The sequence below is a fragment of the Micropterus dolomieu genome, linkage group LG06 (genome assembly GCF_021292245.1).
Source record: "Micropterus dolomieu isolate WLL.071019.BEF.003 ecotype Adirondacks linkage group LG06, ASM2129224v1, whole genome shotgun sequence".
Lineage (NCBI taxonomy): Eukaryota > Metazoa > Chordata > Actinopteri > Centrarchiformes > Centrarchidae > Micropterus > Micropterus dolomieu.
The window spans coordinates 15,171,614-15,188,297 of record NC_060155.1 but is presented as its reverse complement, the minus strand read 5'-3'; the positions used below and the strand labels follow the sequence as shown (position 1 = coordinate 15,188,297).

The following is a 16,684-nucleotide window of genomic DNA, read 5'->3' as shown; positions in this document are numbered from 1 at the left end:
AGGGGGGGGGGGGGGATTATATTGTCTCAACCCACTGGCAGATTTTCCCCCTTGTTTTGAGAATCTGAAAGGCTCAAAACTTAAATGGCTTGCAGGACGATTTTGCAGCGCGGCACAAAAATTGTGTGCTCTGCAGATCTGCCTAAAAAAAACAACCTCAAACTAAATTTTGCTTTGTTGTGTCAATTGTTAAATGTTTCCAATGGCAACACAAGTTGTCTGCATCCACTTAATTTGAACCAGAGGCTTGGTTTTATCTGTGCACAGATAATGCTATGTTGCTTCTAACACATCTTTTATAGTAACTCTTAACATTCATCAACTGAGAACCATGAGTATGAAAGCCTTATTATAAAATGATACTAACATTATGACAACAAACATCAATTTTCTGTTGGTTGCATTTGTTTAAAAAGAATAAATAAAAATAAAGTAAATAAATATTTGTTTTTTATTTTGATAACATATTTTAAGAATTTATATCTACACATATGCTCTTTCAGTTGTGACTCGGTCATTATACTAATCTATATCAGGAAACATGACAGCTATTAAACAGCTCATGCTGTCATATAAGAGAGGCACAAAATGACCCAAACATGACACCAACTCTCACTTCATTTAAAATTACCATCAATCATCTAACAACAGTCATGACATGCTTTCATACCGCCATAAGAGTGTGAAAGAATTTTCTCACCTGTCCAGCCATGAACTGCCCAAAGCCTGGAGGGAACGTGAGTGTGGAGATCAGCAGGGTGACGAGTGCGGGATACACCAGACGCCTGACAGGAAGAGATGGACTGCAGGGTCATTAATGGGTGAGCCTGTCACACTGTATGTGCATACTTGATTGCTGGGTGGTGAGGATGGAAGAACTATAAATAGCTCCTTGTGATGTGTGGAACTGACCCAATTCATACAAGGACTTCACCTAAATTCCCCAGTATCACATTAACATTGTGACATAAGACACCAAGTCGATTTTAAATACAAGTATAGGGGCACACAAGCAGGATTTTGATCCTTCTTGGGTTTAATTACAGTTTAACTGGTTCCTGTGTTGCATTTCTAGATGCATTTTGCATATTTATTTTAATTTTAAAGGGAAAGAAAAATCAACATTTTGGTAAATACATGTATTTCCTTGGTGTAGAGAGTTAGATAATAACAACAATAATAACAATTATTATTAGAGCTAGATAAGAAGATCGATACCACTCTCAGCTTTGTCTGTTAAATATGAAGCTAAAGCCACCAACTAGTTAGCTTAGCACAAAGACAAGAAACAGCTAGCCTGGCTCTGTCCAAAAGTAACCAGCACCTCTAAAGCTCACTAATTAACACATTATATCTTGTTTGTTTTATTCTGTACAGAAATCAAACTGTAAACGGTTGTGGTTTTTACGGGGGTTCATATGATAACTTCGGACACAGCCAGGCTAGCTGTTTCCATCTGTTTCCAGTCTTTTCCTTGCCTTTGTGCTAAGCTAAGCTAACGTCTCTGGGCAGTAGCTTCACCCTTACCGTAAAGACATGAGATTGGTATTGATACTCTCATCTAGATCTTGGCAAGAAAGCAACAAAAAATGTCAATCCAATAAAGTGTAAAAGTTCTGTGTAACATCAGGGATCAGATACTCACTTCCTCAGCAAGAACTTGTTGATAGTCTTCTGTTTCCTCATGCACTCTACAATCAACCGGTTCAGGAAGACAAACAGAGCACCACCAAAACCACAGGTAATCCTGTAAACAGAGAAAGACACACATGTTTGGTCTGTTGGTGAAGAGCATCCTGGGACACAAATCTACAGTTTTACTGTGCCTGGGTAAGTCAGTCACTTTTCTGAGGTTCAGAAGCCAGCCAATGTTAATGTATTATTTTTCTCTATTAAAACATCATTCAATAATAAAATAATAAATATATATATATAATAATAATAAATATTCAATCAAATCATATTCAAATTTGGCACATGATGATCTGGATACAGCCTCTACTTGTTATCAACAGAGTAAAAAGTTAATTTTCAACATTCAACGAATACAAATCAATCTTCAGACTCGACAGGAATGTGAATGTGACTGTGACTATGAGGAGACTACAGTGAGAGAGAGAAAGATCTCTTCAGTAACTTCAAACAGCTTTGGGATCAGTTTCATGTGGCGTCAGTCCAGAGTGCTCACCCGAGGATGGCGAACGCTGGCAGCTCCTGAAGGTCAAACGGGAAATCCAGACGGAAACGAGTCTTAAAGAGAGCAGTGATGGTCTCTGAGGAAAAAGAGTATTGTTTTCATCCTCTGCAGACCGTACAGCAATATGTCAAATATATCACACTGACTTTTGAAAGGAACTGGACATTAAGCGCTAAATAAATGTTTATATTGGTATACTGTATTAAAATACCGGTTTATAAATACAGAATGCTATAATCACATGGCAATTCAAACAATATTATTATTAACTAATATCAACCTTTGTCCCATTGAATTGACTAATAATATAAAGTATGACAAAACTAAACATTTCCAGTAATATTCCTTAACTTTTGCCAGATCTATTTTTGAGAGAAGCCAGATAGCATCAAAAACACATCGTAGCACGGGTAAAGTCAGACACAGATGTGGAATAAGGACTTTTACCTTCCTCCTGGTTCCACACAGCCAGCACTCTGAATATGAAAGCACTGAAGGTGGCAGCAAAGAAGCCCCTCCAGTAGTTTCTCACCGCAAAAAATGTTGAAGTGACCTCAATACTGAACAGCACCCCTGCACCACACAAACAAACACACTTACTAGACATTTCCATTCAAAGACGTTTTTCAAGAAATGGTTCAAACAGCAATTTCAGAACAGAAAACTTGTCCTAATAGTGGCTAAAGGTGACTAAAATGATAAGGGTCCATTACTGTTTACAGCACAGTTTTTAAGGTCAAGAATTAACATTTAATTTTAGCTTTTAGGACAACATGAACAAGAAATTGTTCAGTGCTAAGAAATGTGATGAAAAGGATTAGCTGTTAGGATTCATCATTGGAATCATAATCCCTAAAATCACAGATGACCACCGCAAATTAATTTATCTAGAAATCTTGACATGGATCTAGGTTTGGATCAAAGGTCATTTGATGGTCGACAGTGGGTGGCTCTTTAGCTGGCAAGTGCTCCACTATTGCCTCTTTTCATGGTACCAGCTCGACTTGCCTTGACTCTACTTTTTTGGTTTTCCATCGGGGAAAAGTTGGACCTGTACCTGGTACTTTTTATCGTGTCACCTCTGTCGAGGTTCCAAGCAAGCTGAGGCGATACTAAAGTGTAACGTGAAAACACTACAGACTACGGTTTGGTCAGAGAGAATCGTCACTTATCACTGTATCATCTTTGCGCATGCCAGCAACAGAAAGTTTTATATTTTACAATTTTCATATGTTATTTTATCACCAAATCCACTTCTGAGAAGTTTTGAGGCGAGAAATCAACTGGACAAAATTTGGGATCAGTTTGGTGGTTTTTAACAGTAGCATTTTATAGGTAATTTAAAACAAAACCTAATAGTGTATGTACTCCATCCAATCAATAATCATTATCATAGACAGCAATGCCCACTTCAAAGTCACGTTGCTCGTGGTACTAGACAGCTCAGCAGACTGTACATAGCTCCACAAGCTGCGTTCAGATGTTCAGCTGTTTTCTTCAGCAACCTGTTCTGCAGCTAAAAGTAAAAACACTTGTCTGTCTGGATTAAAGTTTTGGATAGCGTTCCTTTATCGTTTTGTCGCCATGGTAATTCTATCACACACACACACCCGCAGTTGGCACTGCGCTAAAAGTCAGTCAGTTATCCAAAATCCAAAATGAAGTTAAAGCATGTCATGTCATTAGATGAAATAAAACGACTTGCAAAAATTCATGAGTCGCCTTACAAACGAGTGTGGAGGATATTGTCATTTCACCGTAAAGTTTTGATGGCGCCATTTATTTATAAGGAGGGCAGCAACACTCCAGTCCAGCAGGTGGCGCTAATGCACCTAAAACGGTTTATTTATGTATGCATTAGCTGCCGGTGTTTATTTTTTTTTAGTAAAATATGTATGTAAATGTAACGTAATGTAGGAAAGGAAACGTGGAAGTTAAAATACTGAAATAAATACTGATAACAGTGTGCGTTTTGGTGGCTTTTGAACAGTTTTTTGGCTGGAATTCAGCTGGATCTGGCAACACTGCCCTCTGGTCCCACAGTCACACAGACCACTGCAGCCAACGCACAGGACAACTCCACCAACAACAGGAGAGGAAAACACAGCTGTAAGACTTTCATATTGTGAAAGAGTATTGTTGAAACATTTTAACTTAAATCAAGAGATAGCTGATGGGTGTGTGTCATGCTTGAAATTACATTGCGGCAGTTGTGTGTGCCGTTGTTATGACGACCAGCTACATACTATCTCAGGGTACTATCTGCAATGGAAAATGGAGGCGGACCAAAACCCGTCGAGTTGAGCTGGTACCAGCAAAGGAAAAGAGACTAATGTTTACCAGCTAGTTGCTGTCTGTCTGATGTTTGCTGATGGGCATGTAGTGTAGGGTTTTAGGTTTTTTTTTTACTGAGCAGTGGACCAAAACACTAAAGTTGCAGGTTGTGCAGATAAACGATGAGCTCAAATTCGCTGCCACAGACTCATGAGATATTTCTCTTTAGGTTCATCACTACGAGCTAACTTGTAACTTTAAATTATATTGTTTTCACACGCATTTGATACAATGTCATTATAAAAAATATCGATCGGTACTTTAAAGTGTTGATGATACTATGACATGAATATTCATGTGAATCTGACCACATTGCTCTGAATCACAGTATTATAGACATGGATGGACTGACCGAGATTGGCACCCGCTCTCCTGCTAGTGGGGTAAATATTCTCCTCTTCTAATTAGCTCCCATAGTAAGACAGCATTCAATCAGAGGCTGCAGCCATGCTGTCTTACCTCCAATAGGGGCAGCAAAGCAGCAGCCCACACCCACTGCACAAGCAGCCGACAGCATCTCTGTGTTCCTCAGCTCGTTCTGTCCGACAAGAATCAGATATACACACAGACAAATCCCAACAGGTGTCCATGTACGTGCAAATGCCACAAACACACAATACACATCAAATGCATTTCTCGTGAAAACATCAAGTCACCTGCTGTTTACAAATGCAGTTTTACTGTAAAGCTACTGCTGGATCTTTTCACATTCAATGAGATTACATATATAAGCAGGGGTATACATGGGAGGCCATAACTGAAAAACCCAGGATTGAGTGTCAAAATCATGGAATGAGATGTCTGTATAGAAGCAAAGGCAGCACAGATCGATGCCTCACTGTGACGCTTCACTGAACACAATCAAACAGCACAGACAAATGGAAAGGCATCAATCTATCTCAGCTTCTGAAATGGATGGCATGGATTATTAATGTTGATGAAATTGGCAATAAAGAAACTATCTGACTCGTGCATTCATACCTTGCTTCCCTCAAAGGGCTCTTCCTTTAGCAGGGAGAGTGAAAAACAAAAAGAAAGAAATATGTTTGAGTGCAATCTGTGCGAGTGTAGAGGTTACCTTTAATTTCTGCTCCTGGAAGACATCCAACTTATTATCCAAACCAAACAAAAACCACACTAGCAGAGAATGAGCTTCTGCAAACAGTCTTGAATCCACAGTGAACTGAATTCACATTTTTCACCAGACTGATTATGTTTAACGATTGTCGAACCCTGGACTATTTCTGTCTTTCTAACTGTGCTGACATGAGTTTTTCTTCCTCCACTCCTCAACGCGGGCTTTCTTCCTCCATACTGATGGCGAAGCCGGTGCTGTTGGTACATGGAGGAGAAGCACAGCACACTGTCCAGTGTAGAAATAGACACAAGCCCACGGTGTGGTCTCACATGAGTGGAGGTGAGAGTGAGTCCTGGGGGGCGGCAGAAAGTCAAAGAAACATAGAAGACCTTTTAAAGAACAACTGTGATTGTGTGTGTTTCTTGCAGCTTCACACATCTGAGTGCCCATCCTCATTTTTTTCCCCAGCAACTATGGAAAAAATATCAACCCTAAAACAACAACAACATAAATCATCAGTGGTAAACGTTGCGATTTTGGTTCTTCAAGGTCAACGGAAAGAGTGTCTTTAAAGAAACCATAATTTATAGAGCATAAATGGTGCAGCTGTGGCCCAAAGGTTATAGAAGTGGGCTAGTGAAGTGATGGTCCTTAACTCTGACAATGGCAGCTGCTCCATGTTTGTACAGGGTGGCTTCCTGGTATGAATGTGATTAAATGTGTAAATAGGGTGATCCTGAAAAAGATAGCTTTGGTCATCATGAGATTTCCCTTGAAGGTTAAAATAAGAAAAAGATGTTTTTTAGGAATCCTGGTGATCGAGGATGCCGATATTCCATGTAGCCGTGATGATTTATGAATTTGTGTCATCTCATTGTTGTTGGTGTTCAGTGTCGCTGAGTTTGAACTGAAGTGATTAAGTTTGAAGACATTCTGACGTCAACAGGACAGGTACGACCCCACAAACACGATTAATATTTCTAAATATTTTGGTGTAGAGAGCAACACCAACTATGTAAATACACAATTTTGAGTATTTTGCCACATTTTACCATACACAAGGATAAAATAAGGATATTTTAATTAGCATTCATGATTTAAATGTTTAGTGTGTAGGAGGATCTACTGATAGAAATGCAATATAATATACATAACTATGTTATCAGTGGTTTATAAAGACCTTACATAATGAACTGTTTCCATCTACATACACTGCGGGTCCCCCTTACATGGAGGTCACCATGTTGCGCTGCCATGTTTCTAGAGTAAACAGATTTTATCCCCCTCCTTAAATCTTTATTGCAAAAAGAGCAATGAAGTGTACATGGGTGATAAATAAGTATACAGAACAGTAGTTTTGTAGTCAAGACCGCCCAAACCAAGACAAGACCAAGACAAAGGGAGGGTGAGACCAAGTCAAGTCCAAAACCAGTTCCCCACATTACATGACACAAAATGTGGAACGAGATCATGGGTATTTCTCAAATTGATCTGAAAGAGCCACATTCCCATTAAAAAACACCCACATACAGACACTAAGAGCAGAAATCAACATAAGCATCTTTATTGAACACTCCTTTTCCATGCTTACCATCATGGGTAGGGGAGACAGTTGTTAACGGTAACAACACATTTTTATTTAGGGTTATTGGTTGCATTTGAAGCAATGTGTTTTTCATCCAATCAAAGTTAGGATGTTAACAAATAAATCAGACAATGCAAAAGCAATTTATTAATATTCCCAAAGTTATGGTCTTGACTGGTCTTAAAATAAAATCCCAACTACTCAATGTCCGAGACCAAGACAAGACCAAGTACAAATGCGGTCGAGTTCAAGACGAGACCATCAAGAAGTGGTCTTAAGACTGATCTCAAGACCATGACCAGTCTCGAGTACTACAACACTACAGAACAGTATACAAATATATAAGAAGACACAAATAATGAAAACGTAGTCTGTATTTTATAAGGAAAAGAGGACCATTTGTTGACAGTTTACAGAGGCTTTTTGTAGTTGGATTTAGAAGTTAAATTGATATAATGTACTACCTAAAAAGTACAATTTGTTATTCTACTGCTGAATTTACAATTGCCATTAGAATTAATACTTTTATTTTAAATACTTATTTCATCCGAGGAGCAAGTGAATGCACGGGGAGCCATTTGTTGCAATTCACAATCCTCACCGCTAGATGCCACTAAAACTTACACACTGAACCTTTAATCTCTAAGTGATTGCATTTTAGTTGATGGTGAATGTTCCAATTCTACATAATCTGTAAGGGTCCTTAAAAGTTTAACAAGGCAAACATGTTTGAATGTGTTGTATCAGTGTGTTTGGAAATCTGTTCCTTTTTTAATGTAGTTACCATTCTCACCGTGAAAATCCCACCGAAAAGAGCAGCCATGAATTTGCTCAGGAGAGCGGCACACAAACTGGCAACATGAACGAAGGGTCCCTGAGAGGAGGGAGAGAGACAAGGATGTTAGGTGACAGGATATTTAGGAGTAGGGCATGCTGCACTCAAGTTCAGGGGCATTAATCAGAAACCTTGAACGATTAAACCCTCCTCAGATTCAGATTCAAACAACCTTATTACCCTCTAATGGGAAATACAAGTGTCATTAGCAGTAAATCACTTTTTTATTTTCCCAACCATGGATTTTATATGCTCCCAACAGGAAACTTAAAATACTGTCAAGCAATCTGTCTGTATATAATTTGCACACCCAAGACGACTGTAATGGAAAGACATGAATAAAGTATAAACTCTCTACCTCCTTCCCCAGAGGCATCCCACTGCCCAGAGCACAGGTCAGACCAATGACTTTGGCCACAAACGTCTTAAAAGTCAGGTACTCCTTCAGGACCACCCCCCTCAGTATCGTCTTCATCTCAGGAATGCCTGAACCTGGGAGATGAAAGGACAGAGGCGCCAGGTGGGATGATGGAGTGGAGAGAAAAGATGAGTTGAAAGAAAGCAATTACAGAGAGAGGGATGAGGAGAAAAAATGAAGAGTAAGGGGGGTGGGTGACAGGAAAGGCTTATTGATATTCATATAGTTTTCTGTACGCACATGGCATCTGCGATATCTTATGGATTTCCTGCAGGCGTGACCATTAAGAGATGTACAGCATATGTCCTTGGAGGCCTTGGTGCAGGCCTCCAAGGACATATGCTGTATGTCTATAGAGCTAATTATATTTTTCAAACATGAATACGTATCTTTATGCACAAGTCGTGTAACTGTGTGTTTCTGTCTTACCCACAGCCTGAGGTGACAGTATCTGTGTGAATCCTGCTGAGAAAGTGATGAGCACTACAGGGTAGGTGACCCAGGCGATGTACTGCAGAAGCATGTTGCTGTCCAGTCCACCGTACATCCACTTCTGTGCTGCGCGCGCACACACACACACACACACACACACACACACGTCATTTCCTCAGTATAATGCAGTAGAAAAAACTCAACCATCCACCACTTATCAAGATGTATCTGTTGTATACAGATTCACCTGATTTCTATCTTCTTCATTTCCTCCCTTTGACCTTCTCTCCGTATTTTTTTCTTGCATCTTAGTCATACTCATGAATTTTTCCTTCATCTTCTAGCAGCTCAGTAGCCTCTTCCTCCTTATTCATCATTGCAAGATTGCAATGATGAATGAGGAGGAATGAGGAGGAATTCTGATGAATGATGAATTCTTGCGATCAAATTTACCATTTCATAAAACACAATAAAGGAAGCGTTTCTTGGATCTAAGGGAAATATTAATGTCCACAAGTGCATCATTCCACTCTCTGTCCACATTATGCCTGTCTGCACCTAAAAGCATCTGAGGAGTGGTGGAGGAAGAAATACCAATACAACTATGTAAAATTAGCCCATCACAAATAAAAGTACTGTATTCAAATACCTACTTAGGCAAAAGTGCAAAAGTATAATCAAAAGATATAGTATCAAAAGTAAATGTATGCAACTCTTTACTAACTTTATTAGATTGTTAATGCAGATGCAAGGTTGTGGAAATATCATTTTCCTTTTGTAGCTCCTCAATGAGAAGCTAGTTTTAACCATTCTGAGTACAGTTCAGTATTTTAATCCAGGGCTTCTCAACCTAGAAATCAGGCTCCTTCCAAAGGGTCACAAAATAAACCTGAGGGTTTGTCAGATGAGATTATTAATGGGAGGTAGGAAAAAAGTTCTGCTACACAAATTTGCACTTGTTTCTTGGGATTTGGTGAAATATTGGATTATTGCACATCTTTGGGCTTCAAACTGTTTTTTAAATCTGTAACACTTATTTATAAGCTTACCATGTGTTTTTATGTATCAACCTAATTTGAAAACTAACTAGAAAGTGTCAAACAAATGTAGTAGAGTAAAAAGTACAATATTTCCCTCTGTGTTGTAGTGGTAGAAGTATAAAGTAGCAGAAAATTAAAAAAGTAAAAGTAGCTGAAATGTTATGCAGTACTTGAGTAAGTGTACTTAGTTACATTTTTTATTACTATGGTAAAGAATAAATGAAGGTTTTAGAAAATGATCAGTCAATGCGGGTTGGTGTTGCAGTAAAAAATAGAAAGCCACTTTCTGCCACCTCTAACCTTCTCTATAAGATCACTCATTTGACATGTCAATACAGGAGTTGTCATTCAGCTGTTAGACGACTTTGTGGTCATAAATAAGTGATCTGACTGGATGTCTCTGTGCTTTGATATTGGGTTAATCATTTCAGAGGATTTAGTTTTGAAAACCACCAATCAGCACCTGGTAATTTCAAGTGTCAGTGTTGAGATTGGTGCATTTGATGCTGTGTGGGAGTAAAAATCGTATTTATTGATCCATTAAATATTAATGAAAGCCACTTTGTTAGCTTCTGTTCATGATCAATATAACTCAGTGGCAGAATGCCAGTCAGTTTGTATTAATATTTTACCATCTATCTTCCTTCTTGACTGCTTGTTAGCTGTTCATTATGAGGAAAGACTCCTTGTGGATTCATTCTGTCACAACTTTGCTGCCTCTGTGAGAACAGCCCTTTATTCACTATCCATCTATCTGTTGTTGTAACTCTTTCCTCTCTCTTTCTGGCTCTCTGTCTCTTTCCTACCTTCTTGGCAGAAGGCGATGGCGTAGTCCATGACCCAGCTGACCAGAGCCATGAGCAGCCCCAGCAGAATGAGGAAGATCCAGTCCTCCCCCACCCGTGAGATCAGGAACTTCTGGCAGCGAGACGCACACACTAAGGACACACAGACAGAAAGAGACAAAGGAAAGCAAAAAAGTAAAATCTCTGAAATAAATCTTCAAGGTGTGAAGGACTGAAGAGAGATATTTGTTGGTGAGAGATTGAAAAGAACCAGAGGAGGGAACAGAAAGAAGCAAATATGTAGTGAGAGAGAAGGGGATGTGTTCCCCTGAAGTGCTTCATATACTGTAATGCATTAAATAAACCCATATAAGAAAATAATTATATTAAAACACCTGTAAAAGGATACAAACCAAAGAAATAAAGAACTTTTAAAGATAAAATAAAAAAAAGATATAAAAAAAGGTTAGGCAATGTAAGGATAGAGACAGTCAGATTTACAGTTTATTTATATGATTTGAAATGGTAAATTCAGCCAGGACTTTTATACCCATTGCCCATCTCTAGCGCAGAGTGGAAAATAATGAGTGGTTTAAAGTCTGCTTCACTCAAATGGGGTTTGTTTGTTACTTCACTCGTTCACATGATTTATGTACTCACTTTAAATCTGATTATAAAACACGTATGTATGAGCATTACAGGAGGAGCAGATGTCATTTCAAGAATTTTCAACAAGGTAATAGATTCTTTGTGTGAGAAAACCAAATCAGACACAAATGGAGAGGATGTTAAGGTTCAGTGGAAGACAAAAAATGTTTTACTTCGATTTAAAAAAGGTAGCCAAAGTAGGGACAAGATTTACATCTTCGACGTTTGCTGTGATCATTGCCAGATTACCTGAGAGGCCAACATGTTTTATGTAGTAAAATGTTTGATAAATGATTGGAATAATGGAATTATAAACATAAGTAGAGTGGAGAGAGAGATATTATCCATTTACCAAACAAGTCACAAAAAACAGTAATAGGCTAAAGGAGGTTATTATGTGGTGTATAGGTTTAGAGTGAGAGAATCACTTCACTATCTTCATCCTCCTCAAATAGAAGAATACAGGGACAAAACAAAGTTAGGTCATGGTTATAAATTCTACCATTACATTATAATCTATAACTCTGAGCTAGGTCAGCTAAAAGAAGCATCACTGGACTAATTTCATCTCTCTTGTCTGCGGACATTGCCAAAGCCTGGAATTCACTTCAACATCCAGAGCATTCATAGATGTGCCTGTCCCTCGAGAAGCTAAAAATGTGCTACTAACACATTTACCAGATCCATATTTCATACTAACGCTACAGTCGTCACATACACTGACACGGCCACAGAGAAAACTGTCACATTTTAGGAGAAACCAAGAAAGCAACAGATGTGTGGATGACTGTAAAACAGCGAGACAGACACAGGAAGACAGTGATCAGACACACAGTACTGCTTAAAGGAAATGTTGGTGATAGTAGTTCATTTTCCTTGTTGTCCATGAAAACACCAAAAACAATGAAAGCCAGAGCTTATTACTTTAAATCACTGTTTAAAAAAAACCCATTAAAATGTCACTGACTGATATTTGAACTTTGCGAACAGATATTTTCTTCATCAGTTATCTGCCAATTGTTTTTTGTCACAATTTTCTAGAGCTCAAGGCAGCACCATCAAATATCTTATTGTCCCACCAAGAGATACTGAATTTTCTATCACGGAAAAGATGGAAATGTAGCAGAATCTCCTTTTTGAGAAGCTGGAACAAATGTTCGGCATTCTTGCTTGAAATATGACTTAATTTATCTGCTGATCAATTTTCTGTCAATTGTCTAATTGATTAATTGACTAATTGTTGCAATTGTAGTGACATGTTCCTTTTATCCACTGGACATGGGCACCAACACATACACCTGTGGATTAATCCACTGAGGGAAATAGTCCTCATCAAAGCATTTCTTGTTATTTGAATAACCTTGCTACTCTATAGACAAAATAAACGATACAATAAATGAAAAAAAAGAGAGACATTGCAGCAGTCTTTCTGGTGCAGGATTTAGATAATGGGGCGATGCTGAGTCTCTTGAGGGTGGAGGGGCACAACTGTGTGCATAATGGGGCAAGCTGTCTGGCAGCCAGGCCACCTGCTGGATGGAAAGCTGCCAACAGAGAACGTATGCATGTGGAGCCAAAGAGCAAACACAAAGACATTCATGAGCAGATAAACCTGTCACACCGTGGACAAAAAACAAGTTAAAGCTGGGTTAGGCAATGTTGGAGAAACTAGCAAGAGACAGCTAGATTTTTAAAGTATTCAACTGAAAAAATCCCAACCCCTCCCTTCAGTCCTCCCTCTAAAGCCACTCCCCCAAAACACTCTCGCAGTGAGTGCACGGACAAAGTGCACACGGGTAGAGTGCACACAGGTAGGCAGGTAGGTAGGCCAGCCAATCATTGTTTTGAGCTTATTACAGTCCTGCAACAGCCACAGACAGTAGAGTTGTTACATTTCTGTGTCTGAGCAGTTGATTAATTGATTGCTGTCGGGATATAGAGAAATAAAAAAGGAACATGTCAGAGAAATATTTAACCGCTTAATTGTCACGAATTAGCATCGCAAATCTTCCTTTCAGACTGCAGATGAGACAGCATATGTATTCCCTCAATGCCTGTTTGTGCATATTCGATACGTACCTAGGAACCTTTTGCAAGCACTGGTTTCTCGTTTATGCTTGTTGTCACATCATACCTACATCATCCCTGAATTTATATCTTTTCTATGTTCTATAGACAAATTAACAATTTCCACTTAATTTAAATCAGCTTGAAAGCAAATGAAAACAGAAATATATAGTGAATAAATTCAGGCGTTAAGGGGTCAAAGAGACACCTATCTGTGCAGATTAGATTGCCATGTGCCATTCACTTTATCTATAATATTTATTTCAGTTCATTGGATATTCCCATTTGAGCTGCTTCTCTTTCTTTATTCCTCTCTCTTTCACATAAACACACACACACACACATCTCGTCTGGCACCTGCAAAGCCACATACTTCCGTGTGCATCTTGGCTCACACTCACATCCGCAGGCTCAGTGGCGTTCACAGATGTCTTCTCCTGATCCCATAATAAAAAAATCACACCCAAACGCCAAACATTTTCTACACCTCTGCTTGTCACCTGACTAGCTGTAATCAGGAATAACAGTAAAAAATATCATGAGATTTTTCACCCATAAACAGTTTATTCAAACCCACTGAATGCAAAGCTAAACATAACATGTGTCATAATACATTAATGCTGATCCTCGGAGTAACTAGCAGACAGAGATCTGCTATGAAATCACTGAAAGATTCACTCTGTGAGTCAAAATAAACACAGTGAGGCAGTTTTACGTGTTTTTAGCTCTCCATCACGACCGGTAGCAGAGCCTTGTGTAGGCTGTCTTGTTCAAAAGCAGCGACTCCAGTTTACTGATCTGAACCGAGGCACACACTCGTAGTCCATCACCCACAGAGATGATGTTCCCACACAAGATACATGAGAGGAAAACACTAAAACTCCCACTTCCACCAAATATGAAGCTCCTCTTCTTACACATTACTTAACAAGACAACAGCAGAATCCGTCCAGCCTGATGGTCTATCTGAAGACAAGTCTAAAAATACAAACACCTCGAGTTGCGAGCACACGCGTCGCACAGACAGCAAGCATACAAATCACTGTGGCTGGCTCCTGATCTGAGAGTGATTGTTTTAAATGGCTTCCATTACAGTACAGCAAGCGAGCAAGGCTAGGCTGATATAGTGTAGCTTTCACCTATAGTGCAATCTATCGAGCTTTAATCAGATCCCTAGTCACAAGGGCAAAGAGGCAAAGACAGATCATGGAAAACAGCCACACTGACTCACTTGTGCAGGCACGTGTGAAAAGCTCTGCCATTCTCTTCTTTTTCCTTTTCTGACTTTTACTGACATTATTTTATATGTTTCAAGACTTTTTTGATTTTTATAGCTAAAGGGTCTGTTTAACCAAATCTGCTGCTAACAATTATTTTCATTTCAGCTGGACTGTCTATTTTCCCCCAATTAATCCATTACTCATTTGGTCCTTAACAGGGGAAACAGCTGCAACTTCCACATTTCCCATCATTTGGGGATGTAGACGGGAAGTATAATGTTGCCATGGATTCAGTGAGTTACACTATATATAAAACTTGAGCCGTGTTAGCCTATTTTCGTTTACATTTTGGCAAATTGCCACCTTTAAAAGTATGCCAAATTAGCTATTAGCAGCTCCTGTTTGCATTGTGCCCATGGCTGTACAGACAACTGGATTACTTTGATAGTGAAGAAAACTTTACAATGTGATGATTCTCAGACTAGATATGAAGAGCATTTTTTCAATGATTTTATGGGTTTTATTATAACCTCAGTATTTAGTTTAATATCATAGAAGACCAGCAAATTTTTATATCAAGAAGCTGGAACTAGTGATTTTGATTATTTAATAATACAAATTATTTCCTGTTCATCGATTAATTGACTACAGATTTCAGCTCTAAATCACACACACATACGCAAAAACCCAACATATTTTCTCAATCTCCTCTTGCAAAAATAAAAAATGTAGCTGAGAGTGGCAATGATAGGGGTCAAGCAAAAAAACCACAAAATATGTATATAAACAATGAAAGAATTTCGACTCTAAGCCAAGCCTTTTAAGATAATTGCAAAAATGTAAACTTGATTGCTACGGCGCCACTTCGAGATCAGTGAATGTCATTTTATGTGACTTTTAATCTTACGGTTTAGTGCTGCACAATTTTAGCAGGAGAATGGGGAAAAGGAGAGATTCCAGCAGGAATACCCCTAATACAAACATTTTGGGGATGCAAACACACACACACACACACACACACACACACACACACACACACACACACACACACTGGTGCCACTGCCTTATCAGCAGTCATCAGGGAAGACTAGACATAAAATAATCTGACAGTTCAGATCAGAGTTCTGCTCACACAAACAAAAATAAACACACACACACACACACACACACACACACACACTCGGCAAATCAAACATCTCTCCATGCACACAGATGTGTACGCAGTGGGCCACTGGCAGCCAGCAGAGGGGGCTGTCTTTGTCTGACATTGAGACAGCCCTTGTTGGCTGGAGGTCATTGCTCAGATCAGTCACACGTAATCGTGCTCAAATCCTCTCCTTTTCCCTTGTGTCAGGTAGGTATGCTCTGCTGTACTTTAAGAAGTCAATGTTTTCACACAACTTTCACACTTGCTGGGGCACCAGTGTGTGCTGCACACACACACACAATCCCCCTTTTTTTTTACGAGTATTGAACACTGCTTTGCTCTGACCTCTACAACACGTCCGAGCACTTCACTACCTACACACTTTGTCCCTGCAAGAAGAATTAGGGCTTGTTGCTTGATCAGCACTTACAATGGCACTTTGCACAGGGGTCTTTCTCATACTCCAGCAGGTCTGCAGCACGACTACGAACACTGGTGTTCCTCCGCAGTCCTCCACCATCCCGCACTCCTCCGTCCCGTAGGCGGGCCGCTTCCTCCTTGGCATACACACCCAGCTCCTGGGTGTACCGCCCATACATCTGCGTATATGAAAGACAGAAAAAGAGAGCTTTTATACAGGTGGTGCAAGTGGGAGGCAGTGAAAGAGATGTCAGTGTGATGCACTATGTATTTCACATAAAAAAAACAGTATCAGGTCACAGTAAAGATAGTAACGTTCTTTAAACACATTGAGGTTCAGACTTAGAGTAAACAGAGCCAGGTGTCAGGAAATTCACTGTGTGCAGCTCACAGCTCCACACAATTCACAGCGTTTTTCAAGTCTTTTTTTTTTTTTCGAGAAAAAAGAATCCACTCAGCTTTGACTCAACAGTCGTGT

The 16,684-nt window shown here is 39.3% G+C and overlaps 1 protein-coding gene and 1 long non-coding RNA gene across 6 annotated transcripts in view; one reads left to right on the top strand and one right to left on the bottom strand.

Annotated features, from left to right (window-relative positions):
- clcn2a (chloride channel, voltage-sensitive 2a) overlaps positions 1-16,662 on the bottom strand; it is a 26,966-nt gene extending 10,304 nt beyond the window's left edge. The window contains exons 1-11 of the mRNA XM_046051496.1: positions 16,217-16,662; positions 10,726-10,857; positions 8,877-9,005; positions 8,388-8,521; positions 7,988-8,068; positions 5,513-5,536; positions 4,991-5,069; positions 2,645-2,770; positions 2,189-2,273; positions 1,646-1,747; positions 701-785 (exon numbers count right to left, since the gene is read on the bottom strand). Coding sequence (XP_045907452.1) covers positions 701-785; positions 1,646-1,747; positions 2,189-2,273; positions 2,645-2,770; positions 4,991-5,069; positions 5,513-5,536; positions 7,988-8,068; positions 8,388-8,521; positions 8,877-9,005; positions 10,726-10,857; positions 16,217-16,385 — 1,146 coding nt within the window. The 5' untranslated portion in view covers positions 16,386-16,662. The remainder of the gene's footprint in view (positions 1-700; positions 786-1,645; positions 1,748-2,188; positions 2,274-2,644; positions 2,771-4,990; positions 5,070-5,512; positions 5,537-7,987; positions 8,069-8,387; positions 8,522-8,876; positions 9,006-10,725; positions 10,858-16,216) is intronic.
- LOC123972195 lies at positions 4,087-10,936 on the top strand. Of its 5 annotated transcripts, XR_006825380.1 has the most exons (8): positions 4,089-4,306; positions 4,860-4,914; positions 5,858-5,948; positions 6,038-6,130; positions 6,501-6,560; positions 8,400-8,549; positions 8,883-8,937; positions 10,737-10,936. It is a non-coding gene; the product is annotated as an uncharacterized LOC123972195 (long non-coding RNA). The 5 variants fall into 5 exon arrangements; XR_006825379.1 differs by lacking the exons at positions 4,860-4,914; positions 6,038-6,130 and adding an exon at positions 7,975-8,099 and having other exon boundaries at positions 4,087-4,306; XR_006825378.1 differs by lacking the exon at positions 6,038-6,130 and having other exon boundaries at positions 4,100-4,306.
- Positions 16,663-16,684: the final 22 nt, after the last annotated feature.